This window comes from Gigantopelta aegis, chromosome 4 (genome assembly GCF_016097555.1).
Source record: "Gigantopelta aegis isolate Gae_Host chromosome 4, Gae_host_genome, whole genome shotgun sequence".
NCBI classification, from domain to species: Eukaryota; Metazoa; Mollusca; class Gastropoda; order Neomphalida; family Peltospiridae; genus Gigantopelta; species Gigantopelta aegis.
This window is the reverse complement of record NC_054702.1, coordinates 63,200,321-63,220,118: the sequence shown is the minus strand read 5'-3', so window position 1 is coordinate 63,220,118 and position 19,798 is coordinate 63,200,321. Positions and strand designations below refer to the sequence as shown.

Below are 19,798 nucleotides of genomic sequence, written 5' to 3'. Positions count from 1 at the left end.
TCCCTTTAAAGGCCGTGATATGTGCTGATGTAAACAGTCCTTTGCGTCGACTAGAAAGGAGTAATCCATGTAGCGATGAGGGTTTTCTTCCCCAATACGTAGACAATGACGGTCCACACTTACCATAGTCTTGACAAAACAGTGTACTTGGGTATCATTAAATAATATATTCTCAATGTAAAACAAATAGCATATTAATGCCAATAAAAAGCATTTGATTAATGGATACAAACTAAAATCTGTACCCAGCGCCATTTTCAGATAGGGCCATCTGTTTTCAAAAACCAAATTGCTATGTTGTTGTTGTTTGTTTGTTTGTTTTGTCTGGGGGTTTTTGGTTTGTTTTTTGCAGTTATTGAATTCCACAGGACGTTATGTTGACAAGCATTCGAGAAAGTGTACAAATGATGAGCCGTTTGAGTATTTTGTTTCTAAAGATCGATTTTTAGCAGTTACTATTTTATATATCAAAACATTTTTATGCTATATTAAAATAAAATAAAAAAATCTCACTAACCTTAAATTTTCTATTCAGACACATGCTCTCTATGTTGAAGTTCACACATGTTTCATGAATGTTCACACCTTGAATAATTCCATGATGCATGTTACTGTTGTTTATGTATGACAGCATACACGGTATGTGTAAAGAATTCTGTGCCGTATTGATTGCTGAAGTTACATTATTAATGCCGCGATTTGTATCGAATATTACAAACGCTATAGACCGAATCTTTAAACTTTAACAACTGTTTAGTGAAAAGAAAGAAAGAAAGAAATGTTTTATTTAACGACGCACTCAACACATTTTATTTACGGTTATATGGCGTCAGACATATGGTTAAGGACCACACAGATTCTAAGAGGAAACCCGCTGTCGCCACTACATGGGCAACTCTTCCGATTAGCAGCAAGGGATCTTTTATTTGCGCTTCCCACAGGCAGGATAGCACAAACCATGGCCTTTGTTGAACCAGTTATGGATCACTGGTCGGTGCAAGTGGTTTACACCTACCCATTGAGCCTTGCGGAGCACTCACTCAGGGTTCGGAGTCGGTATCTGGATTAAAAATCCCATGCCTCGACTGGGATCCGAACCCAGTACCTACCAGCCTGTAGACCGATGGCCTGCCACGACGCCACCGAGGCCGGTCAACTGTTTAGTGTTAAAAGGTGCATTATCAAAGCTGCAAGTGTCGTATTTTGCTATTTGTATGTGCAGTTGTGATAAATAACTACAAATAAATAGATCTCACATAACATATTTGCATTATTAACTCATCAGGAATATCTCAATTTTAATGTGCTGCTACTCGGCGTAAACAGTAGTTTCCACCACAATCCATGGTGAAGCACAGGAAATCTTCACCACATATGCATTAAAGTGCCAGTGCCTAGCTTTTAAACACTATAACGTGTTTTTTGACTATTAAAGCTGTTTTTGACAACTGAAAGCAGACATCACTTATATTTTATTGTTTAGAATATCCATTTCCGTACATCCTTAGTGTTTGTGGTCAGCCTGGTGTTTATAATACCACGAAATGCATTTTTTTATAATTCTGAAAACGCACGTATCTTTAAAAAGTAAGGGTTATGGAGACGAATTCGTCTATTTTAGAAGGTATGTTTCCACATTTTAGTGTCAAAGACTCTTGTTTCACTCTGTTGTAACTCGATCCAGGCTTGAAGATTAACCAAACTCAGTGTCTATTTTCACAGATTTAAACCAGGGTATGCGACTTTAAAGTTACAGTGTCTGGTTGCCATATAATAATATCATGCACAAATATGAAATACAAGTTCAACTGCACTTTTAAAAAATTCGTGTGTGTTCGCTATGAACGGAGAACGTCAAAAGTATACGCTCGATTCGTTGCCTGTGCGGCCACTGCTCGGCAAACCACAAACGACAGCCTGTTGTCAATTTCAGTTAACAGGTGCGTTTGCGGATTTGAAATTGTAGGGTTTGTCTCAAAAAATGAAATGAGAATTCTTGCGCTGTACAAAGAACGTTTGGTTGAGTCTATAAACTTTGTAAACGAAAGCTTCGAAGAAGCCCGTTCAGATAGAAAGAAAATGGCGGACGTTGTCGACAAAATAAAAACTGAGGTGAGAGAAGTGCGTAATGGTTTTGATGAAGTCAACAGCTTACGCGGTGATTATAACGAGTTGCATGACTGTGTGTTAGACCTTCAAACCAGATCAATGAGAGACAATCTTATTTTTAACGGTATTGAGGAAAAAGACGATGAAGAAACAGAAGCGATTTTACAAACATTTTTGAAAGATAAAATGAAAATAGAAAGCTGTATTAACTTTGACCGTGTACACAGACTTGGTAGAAAGAGTACTAATCCAACAAGACCGCGGCCAAACGTGCACGTAATTTCTCACCAAGGGAATATCGACCATAGGGATGCCGGAGGAGAGACACCGGTCAGGACTTGTCAACACCAAGTGAATACGAAACTGTAAATATTCCCCGTGTACATTCTTATTCAGAGGGAATAAGCGTATGTGACTATGTAGATATTGTATATTTAAATGTGTGTGGTCTCAGCAGCAGACTGGATATTCCAGAATTTATAGATTTTATCAATCAGTATGATTTAATATGTTTAGTTGAAACTAAACTTAACGATATTGATCACGTAGAAATACCAGGTTATACAATTTTTACTAATAATAGAAATATTGAATCCAGTGTAAGATCAGGGGGCATATGCCTGGAAATTAAAAATAAGCTCACAGATCAAGTACATATTCATAAAACTGTATCCCAATATGTATTATGGTTTACTCTTTCTAACGCTATTTCACAGGGAGATGTATTAAGCACTGTTATTGGAATTGTATATATACCCCCAGTAGGCTCGCCCTATTTTAACCATGATACGTTTAACACAATACAAGACGAAGTGAACGAGAAACTCTTAAGTGGAAATAATGTTCTTTTGATCGGCGATTTTAATGCTAAAACGAGTTTGCTTGTAGATTATGTGAGTTGTGATGGTGAACATACTAATAACACACTCATTTCTGATATCTCCAATTTTATGAATGAACCTAACAACTTATTAAATATTGGCATTCCATTACAAAGAGCGAGTCAAGATACCAGTAGACCTAACGGTCACGGATATAAACTAATTGATCTTTGTAAAAATAGTAATTTGTATTTAGTGAACGGAAGAGTCGGCGAAGATCGGGGTATAGGACAACCTACTTGCAAAGGATCGAGTGTAATAGATTATGCCATAGCCTCATTCACAGTTTTGGAAAGAATTCTTAAATTCAAGGTCAACGAATTCGAACCACTATTCTCGGACATTCACAATCCATTAACAATGCGACTGAATATCCATACAGCTAGTGGTAAACACCACGCCGTCATTAATAATGAACTCACCCCAAGGAAATGGAATACTAAAGAGGCTAAACACTATAGTGAAAATATAAACAAAGAAACAGTCAACGACATAAACGTAATATTAAATGAACTGTGTGAACACTTCTCGAAAGAAAAGCTGAATGGTACTGGGAACTGGGAACTATTTTCTCGTGCCCCTATCCAAAAAGGTTCAGGCACGTCCACCATGGATCGCGTTCTGGCTGAATGGTGCAGTGGAGCGTATTGGGACCCTATTTGTTGACACCGCAGCCGACACTTTCGGTTACACGCAAGCCCGCGTCAGAGCCAGACACAAGCGTGAAAATACCCGTAACAAAGCATGGTTTGGCAATCATTGCAGAACACTAAGAAGAAAGTATACAGAAGCGAGATCAGCATACAAACAACGAAAAACACCTGATAATAAGCAACGACTTTTGAATGCCAGTAAAAGCTACAGAAATGTAATACGGAAATATGTTAACAAACACAATTGGAAGACAGAACAAAGACTCACAGAACTTAGTCAACATGATACCCACGGCTTTTGGAAACTGTTAAAAGAAAAACAAGACCCTACTCTCCCCCCTTTAAACACTCTGTACGATTACTTTAAAAATATAAACAGCAGTGATGACAACACAACAGAAGAAAAAGATCCAAGTTTTAATATAGATTTTGAGGACACTACCATGCTAAATGAATCAATATTACAAGAAGAAATACTCGCCGTTGTTAAAAATCTAAAAAACAATAAAGCCTGCGGAATAGACCAAATAATCAACGAGTATATTAAGCAAACTATCGGCTGTATGGTCCCTGTGTATGTTAAGCTCTTTAATTTGTGTTTGAACATGGCATCTTTCCTGATTCGTGGCTAGTTGGCATAATCAAACCGATCTATAAATGTGGCGATAGAACTGTTCCAGAAAATTATAGACCTATTACTTTACTTAGTTGTCTCGGGAAACTGTTTACAGCTGTAAATAATAGACTGAAATTATATTTAGAAACTAATGATTTGTTATCTGAAGTTCAAGCCGGATTCAGGAAGGAGTACTCAACGAACGATCATATTTTTACATTATATGGACTCATCGAATTGCTAAAAGCACGGAAGAAAAAACTGTATTGTACTTTTATAGATTTTAGCAAGGCATTCGACTCAGTATGGAGAACAGGACTTTGGGGTAAACTAATACAAAATGGTATTAATGGTAAATGTTTTAAAGTAATATATGTATCAGAACATTAAGTCATGCATTAGTGCACATAACACAATGTCGGATTATTTTCAATGTTCCATGGGTGTTAGACAGGGAGAAAATTTATCGCCCCTATTATTCTCCATGTTTCTCAATGATTTAGAGGATACGTTTAAAACTAATGATTGTAATGGCATCCGCATAGATAACTTATTCACAGATTCCACTTTGTATACAAATATTGTTCTTTTTGTGTTACTATATGCTGATGACACAGCGCTCTTTGCCGAAAATTATGACAACATGCAGAATTTATTAAATATTTTCGACTCTTATTGTACAAAATGGAAACTAAATGTAAATTGTAAAAAAAACTAAAGTGCTAATTTTCAGTGGTAATAAAAAGATTATTCCAAAAGGTTCCATTTAGGAAACACAAATCTAGATAATGTAGAAATATACAAATATCTTGGAATTATATTTCATAAATCCAATAAATTCACTAATGCTCGAAAACATCAATATGATCAAGCTCAAAAAGCTATGTATTTTACACTTAGACAAGGAAAACGTTGCCATCTTTCCATTCAATGCCAACTTAAATTATTTGATTGTATGGTTTTACCTATTGCTTTATACGGATGTGAAATTTGGGGTTTTGAAAGTCTGTCCTGCATAGAAAAATTGTATAGCAAATATTTAAAGTTATTATTGCCTGTTAGAAAATCCACCCCATTATATATGTTGTATGGAGAACTTGGATGCTTCCCGGTAGATATAACAGTAAAAATAAGAATGATAGGATTTTGGTTTAGGATGATTACTGGGAAGCAGTCCAAGCTATCATTATTAGTGTACAGAATGTTATTGAATGATTATAATACACATTTTTATGATCACAAATGGATAGCTTTTATAAAATCAATTTTAGATAATATTGGTTGCACATACATATGGTGGTCACATTGTGAGCGTATTAATAGTGCTTCATTGTTGAAAATGTTTATTTCAACAAAACTCATAGATCAATTTTTGCAAACATGGTACAGTCATATTGACACTTCATCGAAAGCATCTTGTTACAAAATATTTAAAAGCAGTATAGCATTCGAAAATTATTTAAATTTATTAGAAAAAAAATATTGGTGCCCATTGTTACGTTTTAGAGTATCAAACCACAATCTTCCAATAGAGACAGGTAGATGGATACGTAAACCATTACATGATAGATTGTGTTTTTTATGCAACACTAACGACATCGGAGATGAATTCCATTATATTTTTACATGCCCATATTTTAACCAATTCAGACTTCAATATATACCGAAATATTATCGATCCAAACCAAACACATATAAATTTCACGAATTATTTAATTGTAAAAAAACTGGTGTCCTCCGAAAACATATTATGAATACTTTCAAGCCCTCCGGCTCATAGCTTTATTGTATTATTATTGTGTATGCAAACCCAAACCAATTATTTATAATTATATTCCCATGTTCGTTTTATGTAGATATACTTATGTGAATAGTTTTACTCTGTCATCTTGTTAAAAAGTGTGAATTGTTGTATTATATATTGTTCCTCATATGCCGTGGATTACGGCCTGAGAGAAATAAATGTTCAGTTCAGTTCAGTTCAGATACGTACTATTCTTTTGTTAAAACCGGTTTTGATCTTAAAGGGAGGGGTGATAAATATACCTTTTTTCGGATACAGGCCAAAATTGTGTATTTGGTCTCATAAACATAGGAAAAAGTTATTAAAGTGAAATTCACACACACACACACACACACACACACACCCCACCCCGAACCTCCTAGACAGGGGGTCTGAAGATTGCCAAAATAGCAATAAATAGGCTTAAATTTACCATATTACCAATATACCCCCTCCCCCAAAGTTCATATCTAACCATCTAGATATTACATTAAGTGCCTAAATATGAAAAAAAAAACCCATTAACTTTGTGAATGTGGGGTAGGTCTGAAAATGGCCAAAATAGCGATAAACAGGCTTAAATTGACTATTTTACCAAAACCTCCAATTTTGTTTCATAGATCATACCTAAGCACCTAGTGGTCACAATCACTGCCTAAATGTGAAGAAAAAAGATTTACTTTGTAAATATGTGGTAGGTTACCCCTAAATGGGGGGATGTGTCTGAAAATGGACGAAATAGCGATAAATGGGTTTAAATTTGTAATTTTACCTAAAACCTCCCTGACTGTCTTCAGATCATACCTAACCATCTAATGTCACATTCATTATCTAAATATGAAGAAAAAACTTTTACTTTGTGAATTTGGGATAGGTTACCCCATGAATAAAAAATGTAAATATTGGTAAAATACTGAAAAATGTCAAATTCCAAGGTAGTGCAAATGAAAAACAGACTCATACTAATAACCATTTGGCAAAATTGTTTTATTAAAGCAATTAAGCTGACATAACAAATACCTCAAACCTCCTTCCTGACACACCCATCCCATCTGTAAATCATCTCATACTGATAGTGGCGAGACGTAGCCCATTGTTAAAGCGCTTGCTTGGTGCACGGTCGGTTTGGGATCGATCCCCGTCAATGGGCCCATTGGGCTATTTCTCACTCCAGCCAGTGCACCACGACTGGTACATCAAATGCCATGGTATGTGTTATCCTGTCTATGGGATGGTGCATATAAAAGATACCTTGCTGCTAATCGAAAAGTGGCGACAGCGGATTACCTCTCTCAATATCTGTGTGGTCCTTAACCATATGTCTGACGCCATATAATTGTAAATAAAATGTGTTGAGTGCGTCGTTAAATAGAACATTTTCCTTCCTTATACTGATATTCGGATCATTATTGTTTATTTGGAACATACTGCTTATTAATTATCCATTTGTAAAACCAAGTGTCCAAATCGTGGATTGTTTTCCAAGTGTCACCAACTACCTACATTGTATCCACAACCACACTGAAATCTTTCATTGAGACAACATTGTTGCATGAATATTTATTCATGTATGTTTTAAGATTTTGACCATACTCTGACGAACTCTTTCCATCACGCCGCAACCGGAATATTTAAGATTTTTTGGGAAAAGCAGAGATGTGTTCATAGCATATCGTATCTCTAGGTATAGTCTCTCAACCATCTGATCTTCTTTGTTTCAGTTTCAAAACCTTTTCTACTTCTTTTGGACAAGTGAATGGGTCACCCAGCTTTAAATCTGCCAAATCCTTGTTCAAATTCTCCATCTGCTTTGTATTCTATCTTTCTTTTGAGAGATTTTTCTGCTTATTGTTCCACTGAAGCCGCATTGCAGTCATTTCCTTGACCGCCTTCTTATGTTTCTTGTACTCATCAGCTGGCAGTTTTTCAACTAAGTCATAGTCTTGAATGTTCCAGCTATATCAAGTCGTAATAATGCCATTATAATTTCAAAAACGTTTTTCGCCACTGGCAGAAGACCTGGTGGGAATGAGAAGTCCATTATAGCCTCATACTGTATTTTTCCTACAACAAAAAGTTTGGTTTGTTTAACGACACCACTAGAGCACATTGATTAATTAATCATCAGCTATTGGATGTCAAACATTTGGTAATTCTGACTTGTAGTCAAGAGAGGAAACCCGCTACATTTTCCTAATGCAGCAAGGGATATTTTATATGTACTTTCCCACAGCCTTTGTCCAGCTGTGGCGCACTGGTTGGAACGAGAAAAAACCCCAATCAATTGGACGGATTCACTGAGGTGGTTCGATCCTACGACGCAAGCACCTCAGGCGAGCATTCAACCGACTGAGATAAATCCCGCCCTGTAATTTTCCTACAATGCGACTATACCTCAATTTCACCATGGTTTATATTACACTGACACATGTTAGGTGACTTAAAATTTCAATCAGCAACTTCGGTATACATTTGTACATTTCGTCCAACACTTTGTAATCGTACATTTTGATCTGAAATTTGCAGTTAGTGGGTTAGGGTGATATTAAAAAGAAGTTCCAATTCACAAAATAAACATGTTTCTAAAAGCAGGCAATGAATTTCACATCTAGTAGGAAAAACATTTCCTTTGAACAATTTGGAATGTTCAGTTGTTAATTTTATACCATTTATTATTATTTGGCCTATTTTCAAACTCCTCTAATAATGGGGAACATACTCCAAATTCATAAAGTAAACGTTTTTTCTTCATATTTAGACAATGAATTTGACATATTGATGGTTAGGTGTTTTTGTTTGTTTTTTTAATTTGGGCGGTTTAGGTAAAATAGTCAATTTAACCCATTTATCGCTATTTTGGCAATTTTGCGACCACAAAGTAAATATTTTTTCTTCATATTTAGGCAGTGATTGTGACATCTAGGTGGTTAGGCATGATCTACGAAAAAAAATGGAGGTTTTGGTAAAATGGTCAATTTAAGCCTGTTTATCACTATTTTGGCCATTTTCAGACCCCCTTTTTAGGGGTTCACTTACCCTACATTCACAAAGGTAATGTTTTTCTTCATATTTAGGCACTGAATGTGATATCTAGATGGTTAGATATGATCTTCTTGTTTGTTTTAGCTATTTTTGGTAATTATGGTCAATTTAAGCCTATTTATTGCTATTTTGGCAATTTTCAGACCCCCTTTTCCTATTTTTTTTTTAGACCAAATGCACAAATTGGGCCTGTACCCAGAAAGGTTTGCCAAAAAAAGAGTCAATTTACCACCCCCCTCTATTAATAACGTACTATCGACAATCGTACCTACATTGATCATGTATATATTTTTAATAAAATATACTAAAGTAGAAAATGACCGTTTTCACTTTTTAATTTTACGTGTGGTAAAATCGACAAATTCAAATAAATATTATTTCGTTTGGAAAGGGTAAAGTTAGTTTGTTTTGTTTAACAACATCAGTGTTAGAGCATATTGATTTAATAAGATCTGCTTTTGGATGTTAAACGTTTGGTAATTTTGACATATAATCTAAGAGAGGAAACGGGCGCATGTGCAGGGGGAGGGTATTGGGGGTCGAAACCCTTCCCTGACCAAGATAAAAAAAAAAATTGAAATATATTTTCTGGGGGAACATGGCCCCATATAAACTTCGCTCAACGCAGTCTATAACCCCCAACCCCGCTGAAATCCCTGCACACGCGCCTTGGAAACCCGCTACATTTAAAAATATTTTTTATTGTTTATTTTTTTAGCAAGGGATCATTTATATATACCATCCCACAGACAGGATATCACATACCATGGCCTTTTATATGCCAGTCATGACGCACTGGCTGGAGCAATCCCGCCGATGGGGATCGATCCTAGACCGCCGGCGCATTTTACCCCCCCCCCCCCCCCCCCCCCCCCACACACACACATTTTTAGGTCTAAGTAATGAATAGAAATAACATATAGTCTTCATAAATATTACGTATATCGAACATACCGCCCTCTTCCTCTACCCCTAGAGCGTTACGTAATTATTAACACCCCCTTACATGTAACGCGTATGCCAACCGCTGGTTACTGTCAAAATTTCAAGGCAAATCCCCCACCGACCCCTGGAAAGGTATTGTACCATACCTCTATGGATATACATATATTTTGGAGGTTTGAGAGGACCCCTCAATCAAGATAGTTAAATGTTCAAAATCACGTGAGAAGCTCAGCGCCTGCGCAAATCGCGTAAGTTCCCAGTTCTACTGGCGTCCCGCTAATTGAAGAAAAACAAGCTGGCCATTGGGTTTGCAGTTGATCTAGATAATGTAGATAAGCGAGCATTGTGAAACTATAGCGATGTGGTGGGCCTTTTATGTACCAAACAGAACTAGACAATCTATTCTAAATGCTTAAATAATACAAATATTCCAGACACTGCAGCTTTAACATAATAGCCCGGTGTAAACGGAATGCAAGTCCTAGGACTTACGTTCCTTAGGAATACTGGTCTGACTGCCGGGATATCAAGACTTGTGGATCAGATACGTGAGTGAATTTTTGTAATCGTCTTACATTTTTGTCAGGATATTGAAGTCGGACGAATATCTTGCTATTTTCAAAAGTATATAATGCAACTACAGTTATAAAGTAGGCTATGTGTTCATGTGTTCAACACGTAGAAATATATATCTAAAAAACAATATGTAGCCCAAAATTGTTTATATTTTGATGGTAAATCACAATCTGATTATTTGTGATTTTCTTAATCTTTGTCCGATCGGACTTCCATTCCTCGGAATCCCAAAATATTGTCTAAATATACTTCAAAAGTGTAATCACATTTATATTTACAGTACAGTTCTAAACGTGAGAACGTAGACAACTTTGCTATAGTATTTTGGACGTACTGATCTCGAAGACGTTGTTTAAGAACTTGAGCAGGTAAATGTAAAACGTCCTCATTATCCCATGCATCAATAAAACCAAGTTCATATAAAATAGATTTTACGTATGATACCCAGTTTTTACAATTTCTGCTAGAGTTCATACCATTTCGTAAAGATCTATACATTTTGTATAACATAGAAGTTTGATTACAGATAATTTTCCGCCAATATAATAAAAGTCTTTGTTTACGTAACACAGAAATAGGTATTCTTCCTAATTCAGCAAAAACGGCTACATTGGGTGTTCTCGTTTTCGCTTTAAAAACATTTTTACAGTATTTGACTTTCAATTTTTTAAGTCAGCAATATTATTAATGCTAGCTACTTCGGAGCCATACAGCAAAATAGGCATAACCATTCTATCAAACAGATAAAAAAAATTGCTAATATTCACTGCAACATGTAAAAATAAATTATACAATGAAAATACACTTTTCATAGCTTGTTCTGACAGAACTTTACAAGCTGTTTTAAAATTGCCAGTATAACTAAATGTAATACCCAGATAATAAACGTATCCACAATGTCTAGACTAGAGTCTTTGTATTTAAAACTAAATTCACATACAGATCTTCGTTTTTCAAATACACATATTTTAGTTTTATCCAAGTTAACTTCAATTTCCCATTTATCACAATAGCAACTCAAGTTATCAAGTAGTTGCTGCAATTCTTTTTCTGAATTTGCGAAAAGAATAGTGTCGTCTGCATACATTAACAAAAATACAGAAATTTCATTGAATATTTTGATTGGAGTGACATTTTGTGACATTTCTTCGTACATATCATTGACAAACATAATAAATAAAATGGGAGATAACGGTTCACCTTGTTTCACCCCGAGAGAAACATAAACAAATTCTGAAGTATTAGAGAATAGCCTAACACAGTTTCTTGTATGAGCATACATTGCTTTTAAAATATTTAACATTTTATTGCTAACACCATTCTTTGCAAGTTTCCACCACACAAAGTCTCTGGATACTGAGTCGAATGCCTTTTTAAAATCTACAAAAGCACAGAAAAGTTTCTTTTTACTATTTAAACTATTTGAAATTAAACCATTAAGTAAATAAATACAGTCGGTAGTACTACAATCATCTCTAAATCCAAACTGATCGTCGGTAAAAACATTGTTTGATTCACATCAATCGTTTAATCTATTTCTGAGTAACAGTGAGAAAATCTTGGCAAAAGCACTCATTATTGTTATCCCCCTGTAATTATTAATTTCATTGCAATCACCTTTCTTTGGAATAGGTATAGTGACCCCTTGTGACCATTTTTCTGGATAAACTCCATTATCATACATATAAGTAAACAATCGTAATAATATGGGAGATAAAATAACCTTGCAATCAATAAATAATTCTGCAACAATACCGTCCAAGCCAACACTTTTGTTTCGCGTTAAACAGTCTATAGCTTTATAAACTTCCTCTATAATTATAGGTTCATCAAGTTCATTATAATCTGTATTATGATCAGCTAAAATACTGTCATTGCCATTATTTGTATTATTACAGTTGCCCTTTGCTAACTCTTTAAAATAATCGACAAAATCAGCTAAAGTTAAAGTTCCATAATTGCGTTTGTTTACCACGTTTTATTCTTCTCCAAAACTGTCCTGGACAAGATGTTGCTAAGTTACACAAGAGGGTTTGTTCTTGCTTGTTATACAACAGTTTTGCTCGACGCTTTGTTTTGTTATATAATCGTCTCTTCTCCATCATATCAGCTTTCGCTTCTTCATCACACCGATTTCGTGAATATTTCTCCGCTGCTTTTCTGAAATCAGTTCTAGTTTTTAAACAGTCGTTATTAAACCAGCGAGCTTTCCTTGTATTGTCCTGTAATGGATCACTGCTGTCTACAGTCACATAGGTTCTGCCAGCAACACTATAAGTTACTCGATACAGTATATCCAATAAACGTGTAGTAAATGTATTAATATCAAATAACCTGTTTTCAAGTTTACTTATATGCTGAGACATGGTATCTGATTTTTCTTGTATAGCAAGCCTCAATTCTTCCGCTTGCGATACATTATAAGAAATTTTGGAAGTAACAGTTTTAGTAGGGAGATAAGAGACGAGTTGGGGAAAGGGTTTCTGCATTGTTATACCTAGCCGTAAGGAACATCATAAGCGTTCGAGACTGGGTTGAGGTGGTGGGGGGGGGGGGGGGGGGGGGGGGGGGGGGTGGTGTCACTCCCCCAGTGCTGGGGGGTCAATGGACACTTTCGGGCAAAATGAGCTGGCCAGAAATCTTCACCATGTATTTCCATCATTCTACTCACAATATTATTTGTAATCCATGTACAAATGCAGACTGATTTGTTTGGAATCCTACATAGCGTCTTGGTAGTAATGCGAATATAAATATACGTTGTGTTCCAGATTCGGGCATTTTCATTTCATTCGGACAATAAAAATCAGCCTGCCCCCACCCAACCCCTACTCCCAAAAAGGGAGCCTGAATGCCTATTATGACCAAAACTGTCAGGTGTAAAAGTGTCATGAATAGTTAGTCTGTTTAAAAATATCTTTGTAAATTGTGTGTGCATATTATTGATAGTATGATAATTGTTCAGGGGTTACTGTTTTGTCTTAATCAGTGTAGTGGTCCATTGGGCTGCTAAAACCCACTATTTCTATTAATTGATAAACCTTAATGATAACCATTTAACATAATTTGTTATCGATGGTATGGTTGGTTGGGACTAAGCTATCATAGAGCCCAGAGTCTAACATGTCGTATGTTAGACCAAATTAATTTTTGAAAATGAGTAAAATTGACAAAGCAGGCACATGTTCAGTAAATTATGCAGGGGGGAGTTCTAGACTGTGGCAGGTAGAAATTTGTTTTGAAGAGGGGTGTTTAGACCACGCCACTCCACCTCATATCCAACGTACACGCGCCTGCAACATTATTGACAAAAAGGCACAAACTTAAAAATTACGGTATATAAGATAATTTATATAACGCAAATATCACATTTTTATAGTTGAATTATTATTATTATTATTATTATTATTATTATTATTATCAAATACCAGTATATAATGTCTAACAGATAATTGTGTTGGTATATCAGCAAGTTATACTTATCTGCGAGTTGACTAATACATGCTTCGAATTATGGAAAATCTTTTCGAGTTACTTTTAAATGTTTAAAAATTTATTAGTTGGAACAAGACTTAAAGGTGCTATATCATAGTTATATGTGAGCATCTGTTTGTGATAAAGATTCTCCAATAAAATTTATGTTCTACTAGTAGATAAAATTGTTTCCTATAATGATTTATGGGCATATAATTAAAGGTGTAGTTTTTAAATGTTAAAGCAAAAATTAATAAAAACATGATTTGTAATAGCTGTCATTATGCAACTTTAGGATAGCACCTTTAACACCAGTATAATAGATCACAAACTCAAAATGGTTTATGACAGTTTTGCTCAAACGTTACTTATAAATGTCTACAAATATTTGTTTTGGAGAGGAATAGGTGTAAACTGTCATTAGAAACAGTCCCTCACCTATTGTAACAGCAATGAAATTGACACATGTTGACCAAAATTTGTTATAGTCTGTTCCAATAAAGTGCACAAATCACCTGTTTACTGACCTCTTGTAATTTCAAGAGTAAACACCACCTTGTACATCAATGAAAGTAAATACTAAATTAGGTAGACGATCATTAAATAAATATTTACATAAAATTTACTTGTCTCTTTAATATGTAAGAAATAATCGACGAAAATAATTTTTATTCTATCTCCGACAGTACTTTAGTATTTCTGTCACTGCTGTAGAAGGAATTTAAGTCCGGTAGCAATACAAGTCCTAGGATAAAATCAACTTAAAAATAAACCAGGAATGAAAGTCCGGGTAGGACTATGGTTCCTAAGCTATGGAGGTCCGATAGGACTACTGTTCCTAGGAACCTGCGTTCCTTTTACACCGGGCCCAATTTCCCCATACATCGTAAACCTAGTTTTACACGTAAACGTAAATCTACGACTAAACCACAATTGTTATTACTACTAACAATATATTAATATAGTCTGACGAACAGTGCCGGATTTATAAGGGGGCAAAGGGGGAAATTGCCCCGGGCCCCCCTACCAGAGGGGTCCCCAGACCAAGGACTTCTTTTATAAAAAAAAAAATGTAATAATTATAAATGTTTTATTTAAATAATTTAATTTCTATGTTGAGGGCCCCCGAACCTGAAGTGCCCCTGTCCCCTAACACACACCACAGTCTTTGATATACCAATCATGAGGTACCGGTTGGGACGGGAAAACCCAATAGGTCCGCCGACGAGTTTCGATCCTATGACCCAAACACATTTGATTGAACTTTCTTTCTTTTAAATTATTTTCGTGCTTATATCCAATTAAGGTTCAAGCACGCTGTCCTGGGCACACACATCTGTCCAGGACAGTGGGTTAGTTGTTAGTGGTTAGTGAGAGAGAAGAGGTTCTAGTGGTCTTACACCTACCCACTGACTCGTTAACACCGGTACCGGACTGCGAACCCTGTACCTACCAGCCTTATGTTCGATGGCCTAAACACGAGTTCGATCTCGACTGAACTAAATCTCGCCCCTGTATTATAAAATCTAGAACCAGTTACCAAATTATCAATCAGGATGGAAGGAATGGTTTATTTAACGACGCACTCAAGACATTTTATTTACGGTTATATGATGTCGGACGTATTTATTATGTTTTATTTAATGACACACTCAACACATTTTAATTACGGTTATTTGGTGTCGGACATATGATTATGTTTTATTTAATGACACACTCAACACCTTTTAATTATGGTTATGTGGTGTTGGACATAGAGGATATTCCTCTAGTGTCTTGTGATACGAGGGGTGTATTCATTTTATCATCCATTATCATTCTTGTCATTTGCGACAGTATGACAGTATATTTGGCAGCAGTAGACTCGTTAACTAGTAAAACAACAGTGGTGTGACGTTACTACTAATAATAATAGGTTTAGCGCTGAAACATACACAGTGACGTAACAAAAGAAGCGATATCTCCTAGAAGAATATCGCAGAAGATATCGCAAATTATAGTGCCAGCTATATCTCCTACAAAAGCCGTTAATGGATGATAAATATGGTTCTGTTTTATTTAATGACACACTCAACACATTTTAATTACGGTTCTATGGTGTCGACATATAATTATGTTTTATTTAATGAAACACACAACATTTTAATTACGGTTAAATGACGTCGGACATGTGGTTATGGACCACACAGATATTGAGAGAGGAAACCCGCTGCCGCTAGGGATCTTTTTAATGCAGCATTCCACAGACAAGATAGTACATACCACGACCGCTGTTACCCCATGAGTGGATCATTGGCTGGAACAAGAAATAGCTTACTGGCCATAACACGATCTTTGGTACATAAGTTATGGATCACTGGCTGGAATGGGAAATAGCGCAATGGGCCCATCAACAGGGATCGACCCTAGATCGACTGCGCATCAGACAAACACTTTACCACTGGGTATGTCCCGCCCAGTCCACTGAGGGGTTCTATCTTACTATCCATTGCAGCCTATAATTAAAAAAATAAAATAAAACCCAACAACACATGTCTTCTAAAACAGCTTTATTATCGATTATCCAAGGTAATTGTCTGGTGATGGATGTTATCAAAAGGCTTTTGTTAGTGAAGCATATCAGACATAAAAACGACTGGTGAAACGATCGCTGCATAGATTAAACATATACAGTGAAACCTTCTGAAGCAGCCTCGTCTGTAAAACAATCACCTGCCTTGAGAGGCCGCGTTCATATTCTCCTAAATAGGGACGGGGTGTAGCCCAATGGTAAAGCGCTCGCTTGATGCACGGTTGGTTTGAGATTGATTCCCGTCGGTGGGCCCATTGGACCATTTCTCGTTCCAGCCAGTGCACCGCGACTGGTATATCTAAGGCCGTAGTATATGCTACCCTGTCTGTGGGATGGTGTATATAAACGATTCCTTGCTACTAATGGAAAAATGTAGCGGGTTTTATTTCTAAGACTATATGTCAAAATTATCAAATGTCTGACATCCAACAGCCGATGATTAATAAATCAATGTTCTCTAGTCATGTCGTTAAACAAAACAAACTTTAACTTTATGTCATAAATCGTCTAATACAAACTGGCTTGTATTAACCAACTACCTGTCTTAAAAAGGTCACATCTTTCGATAGTCCCTTTGCTGGCTGCTTAATCATCCTATTTCATTATAGTTGTTACTCTCTTGTGATCTATATGTTTGTGCACCAGTATTGACAGCTTTTGATATTGACTATACTTTTTCAGCATTTCTTTATATTGATTTTTTTTTAAATTTAAAAAGTGTTTCATGTAAATCAATGATATATTAGGTTGAATGTGGTAGACATTGAATGATTGAATAATATACGATCAATAGGGCGAAACTGTGTTTTAAACAACTTCATTTTATTTTATATTTGTATTAGATATTACAACTCTTGTATGAAGTAGAGATATACTGGTTGCTGATGTACATAGGTAAACATATGGGACAGTTGTTGAATAATAATAATAATAATAATAATAATAATAATAATAATAAAAACCGGTGGGAAGTTATTAAAATATTAGCTTTAAAAAGAAAGAAAGAAGTGTTTTATTTAACGACGCACTCGACACATTTTATTTACGGTTATATGGCGTCAGACAAATGGTTCAGGACGACACAGATTTTGAGAGGAAACCCGCTGTCGCCACTACATGGGCTACTCTTCCGATAGGCAGCAAGGGATCTTTTATTTGCGCTTCCCACAGGCAGGATAGCACAAACCATGGCCTTTATTGAACCAGTTATGGATCACTGGTCGGTGCAAATGGTTTACACCTACCCATTGAGCCTTGCGGAGCACTCACTCAGGGTTTGGAGTCGGTATCTGGATTAAAAATCCCATGCCTCTACTGGGATCCGAACCCAGTACCTACCAGCCTGTAGACCGATGGCCTGCCACGACGCCACCGAGGCCGGTATATTAGCTTTAAGGTTCCGGCTTTAACCCAAAGTGAGTTTTAACGAGCATAAGGGAAGCTGTAAGGTAAAACTAACTCTGTGCTAGGCAGTTCCAACAGCTACGATATACAACAGACAGCGTACTTGAACCTTCTGTACTTGAATGTTGCTTCTGACATGTTCAACCTGCATTGTACTCTAGCAGAGTCGAGTAGTTAAACAAAGCAAACTTTTATTTATTTATTGCTCAACATTCCGTGGCGAGGTTGTAGCTAAGCAACAGAGTGCTTTAAAACACTATTTTCAAAGGAGAAGCCAAAAGTCCTATCCCGTGATGTTATTCCATAAATTATGCATTTAGTCCGTACGGAATAGAATCATTGGCTGGCGAAGATTGGGAGAAGAAAAAGCTCACCTTTCGCAGTTAGTTTTCACAATAATGCATGAATAAAAATATTACCATTTCGTTAGTACTGTACTAAAGAATAACACCTATGAATGAACGAACAGACACTGTAACAGTATGCCCTCTCCCAACAAATGTAACAAAATTAGCAACGTTAATTGTTGTTTTTATAAATAATAGAAATAAAACAAATTTGGATGTGGTATGCTTTTATATCATTTCATTGATTTACAGTGTTCTAGACATAAAGCCACAAACCACGAAGGTCAGATTGAACTCTCGTCCTACAGCGAATGGAAAGTACTGCTGGGAGCTCTCTTCTGGGCCCCAGCCTTCAGCAGTGAACGAGTTGCGTGCCACAGCCTTCAAGAACTTATGTTCTTAATTAATACAAAAAAAACCCTGTTGTTTATTGTCAAGTTGCACACTGTACGTCTATTCAGCATGCTGTACCCCTGCGCGTGCTGTAACCTCACCGTGGTGCAGGGGTGTAACATTCTCTTTGAGAATGGCCAATACAGCACAAATTGAAGTTTAGAGTAAAATTCAGTGTCCGTAAAATTCTGTGATATTTGTATTTGTATTTTTACACAGTTCTTTACACTGTTTTTGTTTAAACCTTGAATTTTATATTGATGTTGATCATCACTTTATTTATTTGCATTACCATAGTTTGACACCCAATAGCCGATGTATTTTTCGTGCTGGGGGTGTTGTTAAACATTCATTCATTCATTCATTCATTCAGCATGATGTACGTCTAGTCAGCACGATATACGTCTTTTCGCTGTACGTCTATTCAGCAAGTTGTACGTCTATTCAGCACGATATAGGTCTATTCGCTGTACATCTATTCAGCACGATGTACGTCTATTCAGCATACTGTATGTCTATTCAGCACGATGTACGTCTATTCAGCACAATGTATATCTATTCAGGACGGTGTACGTCTATTCAGCACACTGTACCTCTATTCAGCAGGTTGTACGTTTATTCAGCACGCTGTACGTTTATTCAGCACGCTGTACGTTTATTCAGCACGATGTACCTCTATTCGCAGTACGTCCATTCAGTACGCTGTGCTTTCTATTCAGCACGCTGTACGTCCATTCGGTTCACTGTACGTCTATTCGGCACGTTGTACGTCTATTCAGAACACTGTACATCCATTCAGCACGCTGTACGTTTATTCAACACGTTTTACGTTTATTCAGCACGATGTACCTCTATTCGCTGTACGCCTATTCAGCACGATGCACGTCTATTCAGCACGCTGTACGTCCATTCAGTATGCTGTACTTCTATTCAACATCGATCTGTACTGGAAACTGCGTTCTGATACAATCAATCGATATTATGAACAGGTGAACTCGAAAAT

The 19,798-nt window shown here is 36.3% G+C and overlaps 1 protein-coding gene across 1 annotated transcript; it reads left to right on the top strand.

Annotated features, from left to right (window-relative positions):
* Positions 1-2,793: 2,793 nt before the first annotated feature.
* On the top strand, positions 2,794-4,275 carry LOC121369940. The gene is made up of 2 exons (XM_041495022.1): positions 2,794-3,537; positions 3,623-4,275. The coding sequence occupies exons 1-2, from the start codon at positions 3,060-3,062 to the stop codon at positions 4,273-4,275; spliced, it is 1,131 nt and encodes a 376-aa protein (XP_041350956.1). The 5' UTR covers positions 2,794-3,059.
* Positions 4,276-19,798: the final 15,523 nt, after the last annotated feature.

Excerpts from the sequence above, each read along its gene's own strand:
- LOC121369940 (XM_041495022.1), top strand. The coding sequence starts at position 3,060 with ATGAATGAACCTAACAACTTATTAAATATTGGCATTCCATTACAAAGA. Across the intron at positions 3,538-3,622 it reads CTCGAAAGAAAAGCTGAATG|GTGCAGTGGAGCGTATTGGG; the intron begins GTACTGGGAACT and ends TCTGGCTGAATG.